The sequence below is a fragment of the Salvelinus alpinus genome, chromosome 22, assembly GCF_045679555.1.
Source record: "Salvelinus alpinus chromosome 22, SLU_Salpinus.1, whole genome shotgun sequence".
NCBI classification, from domain to species: Eukaryota; Metazoa; Chordata; class Actinopteri; order Salmoniformes; family Salmonidae; genus Salvelinus; species Salvelinus alpinus.
In genome coordinates, this window is record NC_092107.1 from 20,842,878 (window position 1) to 20,864,284 (window position 21,407).

The window sequence follows — 21,407 nt, forward strand, 5'->3', positions numbered from 1 at the left end:
TAACAAATATAGAAATACAACATGTAAAGTGTTGGTGCCATGTTTCAAGAGCTAAAATTGAAGATGCCAGAAATTGTCCATATGCACAAAAAGCGTATTTCTCTCAATTGTTGTGCACAAATTTGTTAACATCCTTGTTAGTGAGCATTTCTCCTTTGAATGTTCATTTCTTTACTATAAGCCGCCTCCAACGTCGTTTTAGAAGATTTGGAAGTACGTCCAACCGGTCTCACAACCGCAGACCATGTGTTACTACGCCAGCCCAGGACCTCCACATCCGAGTTCTTCACCTAGGGAGTCATCTGAGACCAGCCACCCGGACAGCTGATGAAACTGTGGGTTTGCACAACTGAAGAATTTCTGCACAAACTGTCAGAAACCATCTCAGGGAAACTCATCTGCGTGCTCGTCATCCTCACCAGGGTCTTGACCTGACTGCAGTTCGGCGTCGTAACCAACTTTGATGGCCACTGGCACGCTGGAGAAGTGTGCTCTTCAGAGATAAATCCCGGTTTCAACTCTACAGGGCAGATGGCAGACAGCTTGTATGGCAGTGTGTAGGCGAGCGGTTTGCTTATGTCAATGTTGTGAACAGAGTGCTTGATGGTGGCAGTGGGGTTATGGTATGGGTAGGCATAAGCTAAGGACAATAAACACAATTGCATTTTATCAATGGCAATTTGAAGGCACATTGCTGTGCCATTCATCCGCCATTATCAACATGTTTTAGCATGATAATGCACAGCCCCATGTCGCAAGGATTTGTACACAGTTCCTGGAAGCTGAAAATGTCCCAGTTCTTCCCTGACCTGCATACTCACCAGAAATGTCACCCATTGAGCCTGTTTGGAATGCTCTGGATTGATGTGTACGACAGAGTGTTCCAGTTCCTGACAATATACAGCAACATCATACAGCAACATAGCACAGCCATTGAAGAGGAGTGGGACAACATTCCACAGGCCACAATCGACAGCCTGATCAACTCTTATGCAAATGAGATATGTCACGCTGCATGAAGCAAATGGTGGTCACACTAGATACTGACTGGTTTTCTGATCCACGCCCCTACCTTTTTTGTAAGGTATCTGTGACCAACAGATGCATATCTGTATTCCTAGTCATGTGAAATCCATAGATTAGGGCCTAATGAATTTGATTCAATTGAGTGATTTTCTTATATGAACTGTAACGTAGTAAAATCTTTGAAATTGTTGCGTTTATATTTTTGTTCAGAGTAGCGAAGGACAGCCATTTAGTGATTTGGTTGTTCTAGTACACGCTTCTACACACACTTTTTTATTGTTCGACAGTATCTGTACAAAAATTGGAATAGAAAACAAATGTCGACCAATAAAAAAAGTGTGTGTTGAAGCGTGTGCTTGACCAACCAAATTACTCAGTTTATCATGAGTCTGGTGTAATTTTACAAAGATCCCTATTACCTTGGTTTTAACCATTTTCTGAGGCCCTATGGGAAATCAACACTGAACAGTGTGGGTCACTTTCAGGTTTTAGCAAACAGTATCGGGGTGATTTCAATTTTAAGTGGTGTAAGATCATTTCGAACTATACAAGGCAACAGTTAACATGTGTCATCCCCCACGAATGATGCAGTGCACCCATTGGGCCAATCAGTGTAATTTTGTAGATGACGGATCTCTATACCAAAACCCTTCATTTACCCAAGTTTCGTCAAAATGGGGCCAGTGGTGTCTGAGATATCGTGTGGGTTAGCTAGACATATCCCTGAGCATGTGTGCCAAATATCAGCTCTCTGAATCAAACAAATCAAGAGATATAAACATGTGCCCATTATATCGCCACCGTGAGGTCCATATGAATGTTGAGTCTTGACAGTGTAAGCATCATGTGTACCAAATTGTGTTACAATACGAATATCCTTCACTGATTTATATGCATTTACAGTGGCAAGAAAAAGTATGTGAACCCTTTGGAATTACCTGGATTTCTGCATAAAATTGGTCATCAAATTTAATCTGATCATCTAAATCACAACAAAAGACAAACATAGTGTGCTTAAACTAATAACACACACATTTTTGTATTTTTCTTGTCGATATTGAATACATAATTTAAACATTCATAGTGTCGGTTGGAAAAAGTATGTGAACCCCTAGGCTAATGACTTCTCTAAAAGCTAATTGGAGTCAGGAGTAAGCTAATCTGGAGTCCAATCAATGAGACAAGATTCAGGAGGTTGGTTAGAATTGCCTTGCCTTATAAAAAACACTCACAAAATATGAGCTTGCTAGTCACAAGAAGCATTGTGAACCATGCCTCAAACAAAAGAGCTCGCAGAAGACCTAAGATTTAGAATTGTTGACTAGCAGAAAGCTGGAAAGGGTTACAAAAGTATCTCTAAAAGCATTGATGTTCATCAGTCCACGGAAAGACAAATAGTCTATAAATGGAGAAAGTTCAGCACTGTTGCTACTCTCCCTAGGAGTGGCTGTCCTGCAAAGATGACTGCAAGAGCACAGCATTCCCAAGTTTATAAAGACATTTTGCAGGAGAATGTAAGGCTATCTGTCTGCCAATTGAAGCGCAACAGAAGTTGGGTGATGCAACAGGACAACGACCCAAAACACAGAAGTATATCAACAACAGAATGTCTTTCACACCAGACATCCCAAGAATATTGCTGAACTGAAACAGTTTTGTAAATAGAAATGACCCAAATTTCCTCCTGACCATTGTGCAGGTCTGATCTGCAACTACAGAAAACATTTGGTTGAGGACCATACCACCTCCACCCTACCTGACAGCCTAGACCCACTCCAATTTGCTTACTGACCCAATAGGTCCACAGACGACGCAATCGCAATCGCAACCACACTGCACACTGCCCTAACCCATCTGGACAAGAGGAATACCTATGTGAGAATGCTGTTCATCGACTACAGCTCAGCATTTAACACCATAGTACCATCCAAACTCGTCATCAAGCTCGAGACCCTGGGTCTCGACCCCGCCCTGTGCAACTGGGTACTGGACTTCCTGACGGGCCGCACCCAGGTGGTGAGGGTAGGTAACATCTCCACCCCGCTGATCCTCAACTCAATCATCAAGTTTGCGGACGACACTACAGTGGTAGGCTTGATTACCAACAACGACGAGACGGCCTACAGGGAGGAGGTGAGGGCCCTCGGAGTGTGGTGTCAGGAAAATAACCTCACACTCAACGTCAACAAAACAAAGGAGATGATTGTGGACTTCAGGAAACAGCAGAGGGAGCACCCCCCTATCCACATCGGGACAGTAGTGGAGAAGGTGGAAAGTTTTAAGTTCCTCGGTGTACACATCACGGACAAACTGAATTGGTCTACCCACACAGACAGCGTTGTGAAGAAGGCGCAGCAGCGCCTCTTCAACCTCAGGAGGCTGAAGAAATTCGGCTTGTCACCATAAGCACTCACAAACTTCTACAGATGCACAATCGAGAGCATCCTGTCGGGCTGTAACACCGCCTGGTACGGCAACTGCTCCGCCCACAACTGTAAGGCTCTCCAGAGGGTAGTGAGGTCTGCACAACGCATCACCGGGGGCAAACTACCTGCCCTCCAGGACACCTACACCACCCGATGTCACAGGAAGCCCATAAAGATCATCAAGGACAACAACCACCTGAGCCACTGCCTGTTCACCCCGCTATCATCCAGAAGGCGAGGTCAGTACAGGTGCATCAAAGCAGGGACCGAGAGACTGAAAAACAGCTTCTCAAGGCCATCAGACTGTTAAACAGCCACCACTAACATTTACTGGCCGCTGCCAACATACTGACTCAACTCCAGCCACTTTAATAATGGGAATTGATGGAAATGTATGTAAAAATGTATCACTAGCCACTTTAAACAATGCCACTTAATATAATGTTTACATACCCTACATTACTCATCTCATATGTATATACTGTACTCTATATCATCTACTGCATTTTGCCATCTTTATGTAATACATGTATCACTAGCCACTTTAAACTATGCCACTATGTTTATATACCCTACATTACTCATCTCATACAGTGGGGCAAAACAAAAAAGTATTTAGTCAGCCACCAATTGTGCAAGTTCTCCCACTTAAAAAGATGAGAGAGGCCTGTAATTTTCATCATAGGTACACTTCAACTATGACAGACAAAATGAGAAAAAAAAATCCAGAAAATCACATTGTAGGATTTTTTTATGAATTTATTTGCAAATTGTGGTGGAAAATAAGTATTTGGTCAATAACAAAAGTTTATCTCAATACTTTGTTATATACCCTTTGTTGGCAATGACAGAGGTCAAACGTTTTCTGTGAGTGTTCACAAGGTTCACACACACTGTTGCTGGTATTTTGGCCCATTCCTCCATGCAGATCTCTTCTAGAGCAGTGATGTTTTGGGGCTGTTGCTGGGCAACACGGACTTTCAACTCCCTCCAAAGATTTTCTATGGGGTTGAGATCTGGAGACTGGCTAGGCCACTCCAGGACCTTGAAATGCTTCTTACGAAGCCACTCCTTCGTTGCCCGGGCGGTGTGTTTGGGATCATTGTCATGCTGAAAGACCCAGCCACGTTTCATCTTCAATGCCCTTGCTGATGGTAGGCTTTGTTACTTTGGTCCCAGCTCTCTGCAGGTCATTCACTAGGTCCCCCTGTGTGGTTCTGGGATTATTGCTCACCGTTCTTGTGATCATTTGACCCCACAGGGTGAGATCTTGCGTGGAGCCCCAGATCGAGGGAGATTATCAGTGGTCTTGTATGTCTTCCATTTCCTAATAATTGCTCCCACAGTTGATTTCTTCAAACCAAGCTGCTTACCTATTGCAGATTCAGTCTTCCCAGCCTGGTGCAGGTCTACAATTTTGTTTCTGGTGTCCTTTGACAGCTCTTTGGTCTTGGCCATAGTGGAGTTTGGAGTTTGACTGTTTGAGGTTGTGGACAGGTCTTTTATACTGATAACAAGTTCAAACAGGTGCCATTAATACAGGTAACGAGTGGAGGACAGAGGAGCCTCTTAAAGAAGAAGTTACAGGTCTGTGAGAGCCAGAAATCTTGCTTGTTAGTAGGTGACCAAATACTTATTTTCCACCATAATTTGCAAATAAATTCATTAAAAATCCTACAATGTGATTTTCTGGATTTCTTTTTCTCATTTTGTCTGTCATAGTTGAAGTGTACCTATGATGAAAATGACAGGCCTCTCTCATCTTTTTAAGTGGGAGAACTTGCACAATTGGTGGCTGACTAAATACTTTTTTGCCCCACTGTATGTATATACTGTACTCTATACCATCTACTGCATCTTGCCTATGCCGTTCTGTACCATCACTCATTCATATATCTTTATGTACATATTCTTTATCCCTTTACACTTGTGTGTATAAGGTAGTAGTTGTGGAATTGTTAGGTTAGATTACTCGTTGATTATTACTGCATTGTCGGAACTAGAAGCACAAGCATTTCGCTACACTCGCATTAACATCTGCTAACCATGTGTATGTGACAAATAACATTTGATTTGATTTGCTGCCAAAGGAGGGTCAACCAGTTATTAAATCCAAGGGTTCACACGTTTTCCACCCTAAACTGTGAATGTTTACACTGTGTGTTCAATAAAGACATGAAAATGTATAATTGTTTGAGTGTTATTAGTTTAAGCAGACTGTTTATCTATTGTTGTGACCTAGATGAAGATCAGTTCAAAATGTATGACCAACTTGTGCAGAAATCCATGTATTTCCAAAGGGTTCACATATTTTTTCTTGCCACTGTATGCCCAGACCATGCCCACGTGAATGTTTATTGGTCAAGAGCAACCATGTTTAAGGTATAAGTCTGCCAGGGGCACCTGGCTCACGCCCGGGAGGCAGGCCGGTTCCAAATCGAACGCAATAAACTTTTAGCCAGTCAGAACAGCCTACACGGGAGCCCGGGCGAGATTAATTGAACCCTCGTTGATTTGTTGGATATGATCTTAAACTTAAACCACATAATTTGTTGTTCGTTGCAATTGCCCCTTTGTTTCTAGTTATTTGCCAGGTATGGTAGGTATGGCACCTCTTTCGAAAATATTGTGGACTTTTCTATTATGAACAAATACATTGACTGGATTTATTATTCATTGTATTGGTTATGATGAAATCCCTCCTGAATATCTGTCATCGACTGTTCTCTTTGCTGCGGTACAGTGTCTTCAGAAAGTATTCACACCTTGAATTTTTCCATATTTTGTTACAGCCTGAATTTAAAATAAATTGAAAAAAAAAATTGTGGCACTGGTCCTACACACAATACCCCATAATGTCAGTGGTATTTTTTTTTTTTTTTTTTACTAATTAATGAGCCGAGATGTCTTGAGTCAATAACTATTCAATAATTTAATCGGAATTTTGAGATGGATCAAGCGTCAGTAGTTTAGAACTGTGTGTTTTTCCGACACGGCCCTGGAACCTGTTTAGTTAAGCTTTGGCTATAAAGTGATTGACTAGGAACATTGAAGAAATGCGTATTCGGGGCCACTTTATGCCCACCCCGCAACATGACTACGGATGTTTTTCACGTTAGTGAGTGGCTGGGGGTTATGCGAAATGCTGGTTCAGGGCCACGCCCACTGAGTTCTCTGATCTTAGGGCAGACAGGCATAGTGTAAAATGGCGCACAGCTGTCGGTGGCGGTTCCCCGCTCGGCCCGGAGGGAGCAGCAACTTAGGCACCGGGAGGAGAGCGGGCCGAATCCGGGTCACGGCCTCCCTCCGAAGTGGCACTGGGACCAACCCGAACACGGCTGGGCTCGGGCCCGGCTTTGATGCAGCGTTACAGGTCTCATCTGCTATCGGTTGCAACCTGCAGACATTTCGGGATGTTTTGGGGGAGTCGAGTGGTTCAAGCAGCGGGGAGGTAAGCGAAACACTAACTTGATTGTGGTTGGTTGTTAGCTAACTTGTTAACGTTAAATAGCTTCAAGGAGGAAGGTAACATTAAGTGCCCACACTCGCTAGCAATGTTAAACAGTAACGTTAGTACCAAGGAGTTGGATGATGCTGCCTCTGTATTCGGTGTTAGGAGTGTGACCTAACTTGTCAACGCCAATAAGCTAACTTTTTTTGTTTGGCCTTCATCCCCTCACTGGGTATCAAGCCCATCAACATGCTTCAATCCATGTGCTGCTGTTGCTACCCATTTTACAGTGATGAACCACAGAAGTCACAACAAGGATGCCCGTGTAGGATTGGTAACGTTAGTTAGCCGAGTAGTACCAACGGTGCTGATGTTGTAAAGAGTTAAAAGTAGCCTGCTCACTTTCTAGCCACAATTTGGCCAAAGTGAATAAATTGACTCTCTGGTTGTCCAATATTGCCACAGAGGCGAAAAAGGAAGGATGGGATATAAAGCTAAACCATCGTTCGTTGGCTTATTTGTGGGGTGGTGACTTGTAGGGATAGAGCATCATCATATCACAATCAACTCTTCAGAATGAGATCTTACGAGCCAGTTTGCTACAGTATAACTAGCTTAACAGCTTTCTAACTTCATCGTTATTTAGCTAACGTTATCTCCGTTTTTTAACTGTCTGTGATGTTAGTGTTACATTGATTTACAGTAGCATGGGACCTCCCGGTTAGCGAGCGAGGCTCCTGTTTGAAAACAAAACATGTCAACTTGGGGAGGACAAGGAACCTGAACTTCATGTTTTTGATACTTGCTAAGGCATCTAGCTAGCTAACGTTATTTATACTCACCTCGTTTGAATTGCCCTAGTGTAGTAACATTACAAGCATTAGTTAGCTTAGCATTAGACGCCGATATTGAAGAGTTCAAGAAGCTACCGTTGTCACTAGCTTGCTGCGAGGTGTCAGTGCATAATGCTAATGTTGGCTAACCTTAGAACGAGGCTATTTACCTTGACTAAATTATCAGCTAGCTAGCATTTATTCATCTTTCTGCCTTGATCCACGCATCTAAAGTTGCTAGTTGGAAACGACGTTATTCGCGATTTGGGTTTGACTAATGGTCTGTGTAGCTTACTAGGTGATGGATTTAGCTTGTAGTAGAACTCGCTCATTTGGCTAAGTGTTTAGCTCATGAACCTCTACCATGCTACGCACTTACTACGCGTAACTAGCTATCGCTGATACATAGGAAAATGGGAGGTGGACATGTTTTTCCCCCCTCTACACAGTGCGTAGTACCAAAATAATGTCGGAATTGTGGACATATGATGACGTGCTAGTGAACTACAATTTTTGGTGGCCTGAGAAGGATTCGCCAGTATCATGTATGTTTGATGCGTGTTACTCCAAATTTCATCGTTCTAGTACTGACTGTGAGCTCGCAAGCTACAATAAGGAGCCTTTTGACGGACCTTGTGATGTGGGGGTGTGTTCGGTTTAGCGAACTACCATCTTTCTTTTTTCATGACGAGCACGCTTTCAGTGCAGTGGAAGTAGACCCTAGTGTTGTAGATCGGACATGGAGGTTAACTCAACACTTTATCAACGTTGTAAGATGTACTGTTATATTAGAGTATTTATTGGTGTTATTCAGGTTTGATGTTTAGATCACTCTGAGTGTTCTCCAGTCCATACTCGTGTGTGATTTCAATGAACCGTTTATCATGAGACCTATTGTGAAACTGGAAACACCGATTCTGTCCTGTGTGTGTGTGTATACACCTCGTACCATCACTAGTAGATTACCCGAAAGGTTAATAGAATCTACTTTGATGTTGGCCAGTGCTATGGAAATGAGTCCCCCTGCCTGGGTTAACACTTTTTAGGGAGGGGGACATGTTGATCCCCCTTCCTAAAAATCAACATGTCCCCCTCCCTCTATCCCAAGACGCACAAAGAGGGGGGAAAACACACTATCTGGGATGCGGTGGGACAGGGCCACAAGATCCCAGTGGATCTTGCCGCTCATGGAAGTTGTAGACACAGTGTTGTGATTTCATTCAGAGTGGATGTTGCGCCTGGGCAGGATTGTTCTGGCTCATCGCAGCCTGCTGAGCTCACAGAGCAGCCGGACACTGAGCCCCTCCTTCCAGGCAGACCCGTATCCACTTCAGCCACACAGGGGCTGTCTGAGCTCAACTTTTCTTCTGACAGCTGCCACTTTGGAATATATTAGCCAAGCCTTTTGGGATCCCTCAAAAGAGGGCTTGTAGACCATTGTTGTTCAAATGGCAGCATTTGTAGGCTATAGAATTTATTGTTAAAAAATTAATTTATTTTATTGATCCAGCCAAATGATGGTTGTTTATTTAAGCGCCCATCTGTCATAGTTGTCTTTTTGGGGCTCTTTGTTTGTCGTCCCCCCCCCCCCCAAAAAAAAATCTGACTCACTTTCGTTGTGTCTTAGAATTGAACCCGTCTTTCTCTTGGCTTAGATTAAGACCGATGTCAATCCCTCACACAAGTGCAGCTGAATAGATGTTATCAAACGGAACGCTTTGCCCCACTGGTTTTTGCTAAATTTTGTGTTTGGCGGAAGGGGTCCAGCAGGTGTTTGCCCTATTTATATGGCAGAGCTTTGTCTGCTTTATTCCAGCTTTCATGAAGTGCAGACGGCTGAAAGAGCACAGGCACGGATATCAAAGGGGAAGAGCGAAGCTTCCTCCCCCAGGGTCTATGCTGGGAGGAGAATTAGTCACAGGCCCTCCCATCCACGGCTTTATTCTGCTCTATCAGGCGACCAAAGGGTTTTTGCCTCTGCTTTCAGAGCTGTGAGAAAGCCGTCAATTGTGTGTCTGTTTGGGGCTTGTCCCCCAGACTTTGTGTCCCTTATTGCACCTCGCAGGAGGCGTGTCCTCAGCTTTGTTTTTATTAGGGTGCCGGTTGGAGCTGCCTCTCCCTGCCCGGTTGGGAGTGAGGTGTTGGGAACATGAGCCATCGATCTATCTCCTTGTAGGTGTTTGGTGTGTGTGGGCAAATGTGAACCAATGTTGTTTTTTTTACCTAGTGTTTTGGCACCTGAGAGGGACTAATATCAAGCTTTTTGTGGAACAATCAGAATTCTTCTTTCTTGAGTTTTTCAAATTCTTCCGAGACCCACCATTGCAGTCATTGGCCAGAGCCACCTGAGAGGAATTCCCCAGTGGCCTTTTAGTAGGAATGTGTCACCGGAAGGGCATATACAGTATGATCTCCTCCCCAATTGAAATTCAAATGAGGGGTGGAGTATCCATAGTAAATTGGAGTGAAGCCTCTAGCCCTTAATTTGGCTGCTCCAAATTACTATCATGAGAATATGCTCAGTAGGCCAATTTGTCCATACCCAGCTCCAGGCCATTTTTTTTTTTTATTGGTTTTTGGTTGGATTTAGTCTTATAGCCCACATTAAATAATACAGTTGCGAAGTACAAAATATCATGCCATTTTTATCCTGCCCGACATTCATTGCATTAATCTCAATTGTTAAATAAACAGATTGAGTTCTCCCTGTGATTGTAATCTTATTCCCTGACCACATTCACAATTTCGAGACTTTCTTTGCACATTTTATCTGCATACATTTTTTTTCTTCTGACGTCTCTCGCCACTGACTTGGGTTTAAACATCACAGTCCCAGGTTAGTGCAGTGATGTACAAGGACAGTCTGAGGCAAAAGGCAGATGTCTCACAAGATTATACCGCATGGAATTGTTTAGAAGTATGAGGAAAGCATCAAAGTTAAAAGTAAGTTAACAATGCTTGTATTTAAAGGGGACTTGAGGTTCTTTAGACATTTAGATTCCCTGGAAGTTTGGAGCTGAATTCTACCGCTTTTAAATATCCCAGGGCTGAGAGTTAATGATCGGTTGTTCTACTTGATGTGGAGGTTACAGGGACTGTGGATCATCAGCATCCCTGAAGAGATGAGCAGCCGTCTGTGACTCTTATTTACCTTGCTTTTTAAAGGGAGCTACTACAAGGACTTCTTTTCTTTGCCTGGTCTTTAAAATTATATTTGAAAGTAAATTGTTGAAAGTAGACAAATACATTTTAATAAACATTTAGCTGAACATCACTAACTGGTGTTTTATTTTTTTCAGTTTTTTTCAGGTTATCATCCGATTTTATAGAACAGTCATATTGGGCTTCTCACCTCGCCAATATACACCCACGTACTAGTGATGCATAACAGAATACCTCAAACCACTTTTACATCCGGTCTGATGGTTCTGCGCTTGCAGGGGACAGGCCCAACTAGCAGACCGAAACATGAACATCTCCGCTTTGAATCGGACCTGTTGCTCTGTCTTAACTAAACTAATGAGGAAGAACTTGGCAATGCATGACGTGGAAGTGTAGGTTAAAATTTGCATGTTGTGGCTGTAAAACAAACGGAAGCAGGGGGTAAGAAAATATGGAGAGTGAGTACACAAGCTTTACTTGTCGCCCTCTTCCAACAAGAGCCTTCCGACTAGGTTATGCATGCTACCTTTCATCCCCTTTCTCTCCCTGGCTTGCTTCTTTGTTTACTACACTTTACATTTTATTAATTTAGTAGCTGCTCTTATCCAGAGCGACTTACAGGAGCAACTAGGGCCTTGCTCAAGAGCACACAGACAGATTTTTTCACCTAGTCGGCTTGGAGAGTCGAACCAGCTACCTTTTGGTTACTGGCCCAATGTTCTTAACCGCTAGGCTACCTGCCACCCCTGTCCTAGTCGAAGCAGCTACCTTTTGGTTACTGGCCCAATGTTCTTAACCGCTAGGCTACCTGCCACCCCTGTCCTAGTCGAAGCAGCTACCTTCTGGTTACTGGCCCAATGTTCTTAACCGCTAGGCTACCTGCCACCCCTGTCCTAGTCGAAGCAGCTACCTTTTGGTTACTGGCCCAATGTTCTTAACCGCTAGGCTACCTGCCACCCCTGTCCTAGTCGAAGCAGCTACCTTCTGGTTACTGGCCCAATGTTCTTAACCGCTAGCCTACCTGCCACCCCTGTCCTAGTCGAAGCAGCTACCTTTTGGTTACTGGCCCAATGTTCTTAACCGCTAGGCTACCTGTCACCCCTGTCCTAGTCGAAGCAGCTACCTTTTGGTTACTGGCCCAATGTTCTTAACCGCTAGGCTACCTGCCACCCCTGTCCTAGTCGAAGCAGGTGGCTCCCTTTCCTGCAAGCGAGCCCATAGGTCCTTTTGGTTTTGCAGCACACTGCTCTCCCCGGCCTGCCTGTGGGCATGGAGCGAGTTTGTGCGTCTCTAGCGCATGGCTGGCTGCATGGGGGAGTGAGAGGCTTGTGTGTGTGTGTGGGAGGCTTGTTTAGATTGGGATTTTGATTGCTTCTGTGCGAGCGTGTTCATCCCCTTTTCATGCTCGCAGTTCCCCTGGAAACATGCACAGGCTCAGTTGCTGTACCAGGTGGTCAAGATGCTGCTCCCCCAACACACACCCCGCTTTTCTGCCCATCCTCATTCCCTCTCCTGTTTTGGCTCTGTTTACATCTTGCGGTGTGGTTCACGCGGAGGGAGGAGTGTGTGTGTGACGTCATCGAGCTACTCGCGTTTGTCATGTTCCGCCCCCTTAGCACTCTCCAACCAACCAACACCTATAGCAACTTGCCTGAGAACATGCTGAGAAATGCTGCCTGAATGAACTGTAGCACATAGTCCATCAGTGTCAGCGTTGAAGTAAGAGATGGCTAGATTGAAAGATTCAGGTATCAGAGGGCAACATGATTAACTAAACTAGAGGCTGCTACTATATTGCAAATTATCGACACTTGTCGCCATCACCAAAAGTCTAGGCTATATGCCAAGTGAAATTGCCGCTAACTGAATCTGATCACAATATTAATAGTATATGGGACGTCAACAAGTTGGCTGTGCTATACAGGTTGGAGTTAAGACTGTAGTGTGGACTCCTAGACAGCAGCTGCTCTACAAACAGGGCCGAAGGGACTTAAACTGCAGCCCCATATTCTGCTATAAATAAAGATTATGAAATGACACACCCCCACCCCTCCGGCACGAGAAGTGACACTAAAGACTTCCAGAGGAACTCTGAGATATTAATCATCTCACCAGCCCTGCGGGGTTGGTTGGCTCGGGATGCTTTATGGACTGTGGCTAGTTGGGTTAAGGCCTCGCTACGGTGGCATGCTAAGATGGTCATCTAAGGCCTATGTGTTTTCTGACATGCATGTATGAGATGTCTTTGGCCTCTCAACTTGCCCAGGTCTAATGGTCAGTAGTACTGACAGTCATAAACAACAATACTTGTGCTATATAAATAGAAGTTTGCTGTTAAACTTAAAGGCATTTTGCGGTTGATGAGCGGAGTCCCACCTTGGTGTTGGAGGACATTGAGTCTGTCTGCCTCCTGTTTGATCTGCTTTATCTATAATTACTGTTACACACTCATCCTGTGGCCCAGATGTAATTACAAATGGAGGGTCCTGGAGACAGAATAATATTCAATTTCTGTCCAATTCCAGTTGAGCAGACAGAGTTCAGTGTGTCAAATCGGAGGGCATGTTGTCCGGTCCTCTGGCAGTCTCTATGGGGGTACCACAGGGTTCAATTCTCGGGCCGACTCTTTTCTCTGTATACATCAATGATGTTGCTCTTGCTGCGGGCGATTCCCTGATCCACCTCTACGCAGACGACACCATTCTATATACTTCCGGCCCTTCCTTGGACACTGTGCTATCTAACCTCCAAACGAGCGTCAATGCCATACAACACTCCTTCCGTGGCCTCCAACTGCTCTTAAACGCTAGTAAAACCAAATGCATGCTTTTCAACCGTTCGCTGCCTGCACCCGCACGCCCGACTAGCATCACCACCCTGGACGGTTCCGACCTAGAATATGTGGACATCTATAAGTACCTAGGTGTCTGGCTAGACTGCAAACTCTCCTTCCAGACTCATATCAAACATCTCCAATCCAAAATCAAAGCAAGAATCGGCTTTCTATTCCGCAACAAAGCCTCCTTCACTCACGCCGCCAAACTTACCCTAGTAAAACTGACTATCCTACCGATCCTCGACTTCGGCGATGTCATCTACAAAATAGCTTCCAATACTCTACTCAGCAAACTGGATGCAGTTTATCACAGTGCCATTCGTTTTGTTACTAAAGCACCTTATACGACCCACCACTGCGACCTGTATGCCCTAGTCGGCTGGCCCTCGCTACATGTTCGTCGTCAGACCCACTGGCTCCAGGTCATCTACAAGGCTATGCTAGGTAAAGTGCCGCCTTATCTCAGTTCACTGGTCACGATGGCTACACCCACCCGCAACACGCGCTCCAGCAGGTGTATCTCACTGATCATCCCTAAAGCCAAAACCTCATTTGGACGCCTTTCCTTCCAGTTCTCTGCTGCCTGCGACTGGAACGAATTGCAAAAATCTCTGAAGTTGGAGACTTATCTCCCTCAACAACTTTAAAAATCTGCTATCCGAGCAGCTAACCGATCGCTGCAGCTGTACATAGTCCATCTGTAAACTACCCACCCAATTTACCTACCTCACCCACCATACTGCTTTTATTTATTTACTTTTCAGCTCTTTTGCACACCAGTATCTCTTCTTGCACATGATCATCTGATTTATCACTCCAGTGTTAATCTGCTAAATTGTAATTATTCGATTTATTGCCTACCTCATGCCTTTTGCACACATTGTATATAGATTCTCTTTTTTTTCTACCATGTTATTGACTTGTTTATTGTTTACTCCATGTGTAACTCTGTGTTGTCTGTTCACACTGCTATGCTTTATCTTGGCCAGGTCGCAGTTGCAAATGAGAACTTGTTCTCAACTAGCCTACCTGGTTAAATAAAGGTGAAATAAAAATAAAATAAAAAAATTGAATCAATCCAAGGACACACTTCCTGGTGCTGTAAGTGACTCGTTTTATATTCTGATATAAAACATCCCACACCCCACTGTAGAGACTGCACTGATTAGGTCCACCGTCATCATGTACACTTGTAGACGAGGGCACCATATGGCACCCTATTCCCTATCTAGTGCCCTATGGACCCTGGTCAAAAGTAGTGTAATAAACAGGCAATATGGTTCCATTTGAGGTGCCTAGGCCTAGTCAACTGAGAGCTCCATTGGATGTTGTTGACCTCACTATGAGTCATGTTTAACATGCTGTCTGGGTAGCTTTGGAATTATTGCCTTCAGGTAACTCCTATAGCTAGAGATGGCCTCGTTCACTGTGCCTTACCTCAACATTAGGAGAGATTGAAACATTTTAGAGGGAAGTAAAATAAGTACCCTACTAAGTGTGTTTGTGTGTTATGTCAGGAGATGAGTCCCATCGGGCCCTCTCAAAGATTACATGACTGAGTGGGTGACATCACAGCTGATGTCAGGCAGCCTAGCAACAGCTACTGCTAAGGATACCGGTGTGCCCTGATAGGACTTCCTGGAAGTGAAGAAAAACCAATATCATGCTCAACGGTGCCATAGACATCATTAAATACATCGGTGTAGCCTTATGACTGTCTGTGACCATCATATGCTACATGAAATATTTATCTAGTTAGGCTTATAGGCAATTTTCCTTTTGAGATATAGGCTACTAAAAAGCCCTTAATTGACAGGGGTCCTGTTAATGCAGAATTATGAGTTTTTCACTCAGAAAAAAAAAGAGAAGAATGGATGAGAAATATCTTGCTGCGTTTTGTAAACACAGATCTTAAATGCTTCTTATTGTAACTTCTGCTCGTCACCGGAAACATTTTCTCAACTCCTTATTTTTCCTTAACTGTGTTGTTGGTTAAAAGGGCTTTTAAGTAAGCATTTGACTGTAAGGTCTATTCGGTGCATGTGACAAATCAAATTTGAAAACATTAGAAATGTCCTGGCCATTCATCGTTTTTGCAACAACAAAAAAATCCTTGCTTTTTCATTGTAAGCTCATTTACTAATGTGGCTGAAATCCAAATAGCATTGCACTTCTGTTCTGCTTTTTTTTTTTTTTATGTATTTATTTTGACCTTTTATTTAACTAGGCAAGTCAGTTAAGAACAAATTGTTATTTACAATGATGGCCGAGTTGGGTTAACTGCCTTGTTCAGGGGCAGAACGACAGATTTTTACCTTGTCAGCTCAGGGATTCGATCTTGCAACCTTAACGGTTACTGGCCCAACGCTCTAACCACTAGGCTACCTGCCACCTCTGAAAATAAATCTATTTTCTGCCGAATGTTTTCCACTAATGTATTTTCTGTGAAGGGAAAAGTATAGTTGCACGTCCTTAATCACTAACGATAGTATATGGGAATCAATGGAAATATATGTAAATTAATATTAATGCCATTTTTAAATGTAGATTTTTTTTTGCATTGGATATATTTACCATATCATATGGAGACAAACAACCTTTATACTTGTATGTAGATATACATATATTTTTTTTGATTGGGGGGGGGTACGTTTTAATTTATCAAAATCCTTGTTCTGATCTCCTAACCCACAATATGTAAATGTAGTACTTACTGTCTGTCTGTTGCTGTTGGTTTATGTTTAGACAGGCATTGCTTAGCAATATAATCTTTCGATGCTATATCTTGCTTATCTCAGGGATTGACTCAAGATGACACAAGTGTGCAATTTGTTTAAGTTGCAACTTATTCTGTTTAGGTTTATTAGATGATAATTGAACACTTTATTCGTGGGAGCCTCCCCAGTTCATATGTTAGAAGTTCTAGGATAGTGAGAGGGGAACGTATAGTTGGGATTTTATTTTTGTTTTAACTGTTCGAGGTCGCACCGTGCATTTTTGGCATCGGCCAGACGATGTGTTTAATTTATTTTTTCTTTCTTCTATATGTGTATGCCTGTGGGGGGGGGGGGGGCAAGTCACAGAAAAACACAGCCATTTTTCCAGCCAGACAGAACTCACAAAAAGCAGAAATAGAGAGAAAATTAATCACTAGCCTTTGATCTTCATCAAATGACACTCATAGGACTTCATGTTACACAATACATGTATGTTTTGTTTGGTAAAGTTCATATTTATATCAAAAAATCTCAGTATACATTGGCGCGTTATGTTCAGTAGTTCAAAAAACATTCGGTGATTTTGCAGAGAGCCACATCAATTTACAGAAATACTCATAATAAACGTTGATCAAAAATCAAGTGTTATACATGGAATTTTAGATCCACTTCTCCTTAATGTAACCGCTGTGTCAGATTTCAAAAAAGCTTTACGGAAAAAGCTAACCATGCAATAATCTGAGGTCGGCACTCAGAGCCCAATCAAGACACAAATATATCCGCCATATTGTGCAGTCAACAGAAGTCAGAAATAACAATATAAATATTCACTTACCTTTGATCTTCATCAGAATGCACTCCCAGGAATCCCAGTTCCACAATAAATGTTTGATTTGTTCGGTAATGTCCATCATTTATGTCCAAATAGCTACTTTTGTTAGCACGTTTGGTAAACAAATCCAAAGTCACGAAGCGCGTTCACTAAAAGCAGACAATGTCAAAAAGTTCCCTAACAGTCAGTAGAAACATGTCAAAATATGTATTGAATCAATCTTTAGGATCTTTTTAACATTAATCTTCAATAATGTTCCAACCGGAGAATTCCCTTGTCTTCAGAAGTGCGATGGAACAGAGCTCGCATGGTCAGCGCATGTTCAGGTCATGGTATACCTTACTCAATCCCCTCTCATTCGGCCCCCCTTCACAGTAGAAGCATCATACAAGGTTCTAAAGACTGTTGACATCTAGTGGAAGCCTTAGGAAGTGCAAAATGACCCATATCCCACTGTGTATTCGATAGGCGATGAGTTGAAAACCTACAAACCTAAGATTTCCCACTTCCTGGTTGGATTATCTCAGATGCTTGCCTGCCATATGAGTTCTGTTATACTCACAGACATCATTCAAACAGTTTTAGAAACTTCAGAGTGTTTTCCATCCAATAATAATATGTATATATTAGCAACTGGGACTGAGGAGCAGGCAGTTTACTCTGGGCACCTTTTCTTCCAAGCTACTCAATACTGTCCCTGCAGCCATAAGAAGTTAAGCGAGGCAAGGTCCTAGCTCACTTGAAAGCACTCTCGTCTGATATTTTTGCAAGAAACCCATCTGAAAAACAATTCTCATAGCAGACTTAAATGTAGGTGGGTGGGGCAAGTGTATCACTAACTTCTCTGCCAAAACAAGAGGCACAGCGATTCTGGTACGGAAAGGAATTCCCTTTCTACCTAACCCTCTTTATCCGCAATAGTGGTTTTATGTGATCGTAATAGCAGAGATCCACTCTACTTCTGCAAATCTACTAAATAATAAACCCAACATTGATAACCTCTCTTTTTCTCAAAAGAGTCCTCTCTTTTTCTCAAAAGAGTCCTTGCCCTGATTCCAGATATCTCCCATACTAATTTGGTCATTGGAGGGGACCTTAACTGTGTGCTAGACCAATATTTGGATAGATCCTCTACCTGGGGTACCCCTACCTTCTATTCAAGCGAATTCTTGAATAACTACATAAAAAGTTCTAACTTATTTGAAAGATGGAGGATCTCTAACCCTACGGGTTGGGAATACTCCTTTTACTCATGTTCACAATGTTTATACTCGAATTGACTACCTTTTTGGTTGATGCGAAATTACACCCCTATACCTGTAATGTGAGGTATCATGATATTATAATCTCACCACAGTCCACTCACCTTCTCCCTGAGATTGGGTGACATCGTACCAAACGAGAGGGGCTGGAGGTTGAATCCTCAGCTCCTCACAGAACCAACATTCTGTGAACATCTTAAAGACCAAATTACATTTTTCCTTGATACCAACGACAACAGAGACTTCCCCAGCATTATTGTGGGAAACACTGAAGGCTAATTTGTGAGGCTGTATCTCCTTTCAGGCTGCCAGGAGTCGGCAAAACAGAAAATAATTGGAAGAACAAATTCACTTACTGGATAGTGAAAATGCTAGCCATCCATCTATGGAGAAACATAAATTACCTCTTTAAAATTTTAATATTATCAGATTCTGTCAGCTAAAATCGCTAAATTTTTTCTCTATGCCAAGCAAAAATATTTTGAGTTTGGTGACAAACCACACAAATTACTCGCCAGACAACTTAGAAAAAATGTGATTGACCGAATGATTCACAAAGATACAACGGCAAGGTCCACGTTAGGTAACCTCTGAGAATACATCATGTTGAAGAGGCGCCTGAGATTGAAGAATACGTTTCTGTTAGGGATAAAGCCAGTCAAGTCCGAATGGACCAATTTGCCCATTAAAGTGCTAAGCCTGTTTTACTCTCTTCCCCCAAAGACATCAATGACAGATTACGTCAGTTTTACGAGACTCTATATACACATCTAAAGCGGATCCTAACCCCTTAATTATGCAAAACTTTTTGGAGGACTGTAATCTCCCTGCCCTGAACCAGGAAGATTCCAACTTCCTGAATAAGGAAATATCTCTTGGAGAAATTCGAGAAACAATTAAATCTCTAAAGAGTGGCAAGACCCCGGGCCCAGATGGATACCCTGGTGAATTCTATAAAACATTCAGCAACATGCTCTCTCCCTACCTGCACAAAATGTTGTTTTAGGCCATTGAGGACGGAGCTCTCCCACCTTCTTTGGATGAGGCGTTCATTACAGTTATACATAAGAAGGGTAAAGATCTGGAAGAGGTAGGGTCATATAGACCAATATCTCTCCTTAATACAGACCAAAAGATTTTAGCAAAAACTCTGGCTAACAGGCTTAGCACTTTAATGGGCAAATTGGTCCATTCGGACTTGACTGGCTTTATCCCTAACAGAAACGTATTCTTCAATCTCAGGCGCCTCTTCAACATGATGTATTCTCAGAGGTTACCTAACGTGGACCTTGCCGTTGTATCTCTTGATGCCGAAAAGGCCTTTGACCAAGTTGAGTGGTCCTATCTATTCAAGGTCCTACAGAAATGTAATATTGGAGATGGGTTCATAAATTGGATCCAGCTTTTATATAGGAACCCCTGTGCGAGAATACTCACTAACCAATCATTGTCGCCCCAATTTAACCTTTCTAGAGGGACAAGGCAGGGTTGTGCGCTGTCGCCTATGCTCTTTGCTCTAATTATTGAACCTCTCGCTCTGGCGATCAGATCTCATGCAGCAATACACGGCTATAATACTAAAGATACTCTAAATAAGATTTTCATATACGCAGATGACATTCTCCTCTATGTAATAGAACCCCAAGCTAGTATCCCAGCTAATCACCTGATGTGATTAATTTGTTTGGTACCTTTCTTGGCATATAGAATAAATTGGATCAAGAGCGAATTAATGCGCATACGGTTGCAAAACACCTCATGGCTAGAACATCTTCCAGTTAAGTTATCTTCAGAAAAATTTACCTACCTAGGAATTGTAGTTACCAAACAATACTCCTCACTATTTAAAGAGAATTTCCCCTCTGATGCAAAACTCAAGGCAAACAACATTTTTGAGAACTCTCCCAATTTCTCTGCTCGCAAGAATTATTGCCATTTAAAATGGTCTTTCTCCCACAACTGCTCTACCTATACCAGAACATCCCAGTATTCATACCTAAGTCCTTTCATAAACAACTGGACTCAATTATCAATCCATTCATCTGGGATTATAAAACACACAGGATAGGTAAAAAACACCTCTCTAAATCCAAGATGGAAGGAGGATTGTCTCTCCCAAATTTTATATTTTACTATTGGGCTGCTAACCTCCGTGCTGTTAGGTTTTTGCCGGATGACGCACTTCCGTCATCCAGCTGGCTTAGTATGGAGCGTGAGGATTGTCACCCCTTCTCTATTGGTGCTGTGATTTGTCGCCTGTCAATCTGGAGATGTCACTTTATAGTAACAATCCTATTATACATAGCACAGTCCAAATCTGGAAGCGATTTAAAGTCCACTTTGATCTTAGACCAATATCATTCATGCTCCCAGTTGCGAGGAATCCCTCCTTTGCCCCCTCTAACCTTGATAACACCTTTGAGCAATGGGGAGAGTTGGGGATAAATACCATAGGGGATCTATATATAGAAGGGACCTTTGCCTCCTGTGAGTTGCTGAGGGAAACTTATAATCTTCCCAGAAGTAACTTTTTCAGATACCTACAAATTAGAGACTGTTAGAAAACACCTCCAGACATTTGGGAATGCTAAACCTTCCATGTTTGACGGATGCATAAAAATATGCCCCACCTCAGACAAACTTATATCTCTTCTATATGATGCTTTTCAATCTGTTAGCATACCTTTTACAGATGCCATTTAAGGCAAAATGGGAGCAAGAACTAGGGACTGACATTTCTGTGGCAGACTGGGAAGATGGCTTGGAGTATATCCACACCTGCTCCATTAACTCCAGACATCGTCTCATACAATTCAAGGTATTACACTATTCCAAAACTAAACTGCATAGGAATTTTCGGGG

At 42.7% G+C, this 21,407-nt stretch overlaps 1 protein-coding gene across 5 annotated transcripts in view; it reads left to right on the plus strand.

Moving 5' to 3' along the window:
• Nucleotides 1–6,634: 6,634 nt before the first annotated feature.
• LOC139549228 (histone-lysine N-methyltransferase 2A-like) overlaps nucleotides 6,635–21,407 on the plus strand; it is a 51,936-nt gene continuing 37,163 nt past the window's right edge. For 4 of the 5 annotated variants that reach the window (XR_011669850.1, XM_071359460.1, XM_071359461.1 and 1 more), the window contains exon 1: nucleotides 6,635–6,903. Coding sequence is in view for 4 of the 5 variants with exons in the window: in XM_071359460.1 (XP_071215561.1) it covers nucleotides 6,658–6,903 (246 nt within the window). In the remaining variant the exon portion in view is untranslated. Of the gene's footprint in view, nucleotides 6,904–21,131; nucleotides 21,364–21,407 lie in introns of those variants that run through there. The other variant, XM_071359464.1, reaches the window with a different exon arrangement.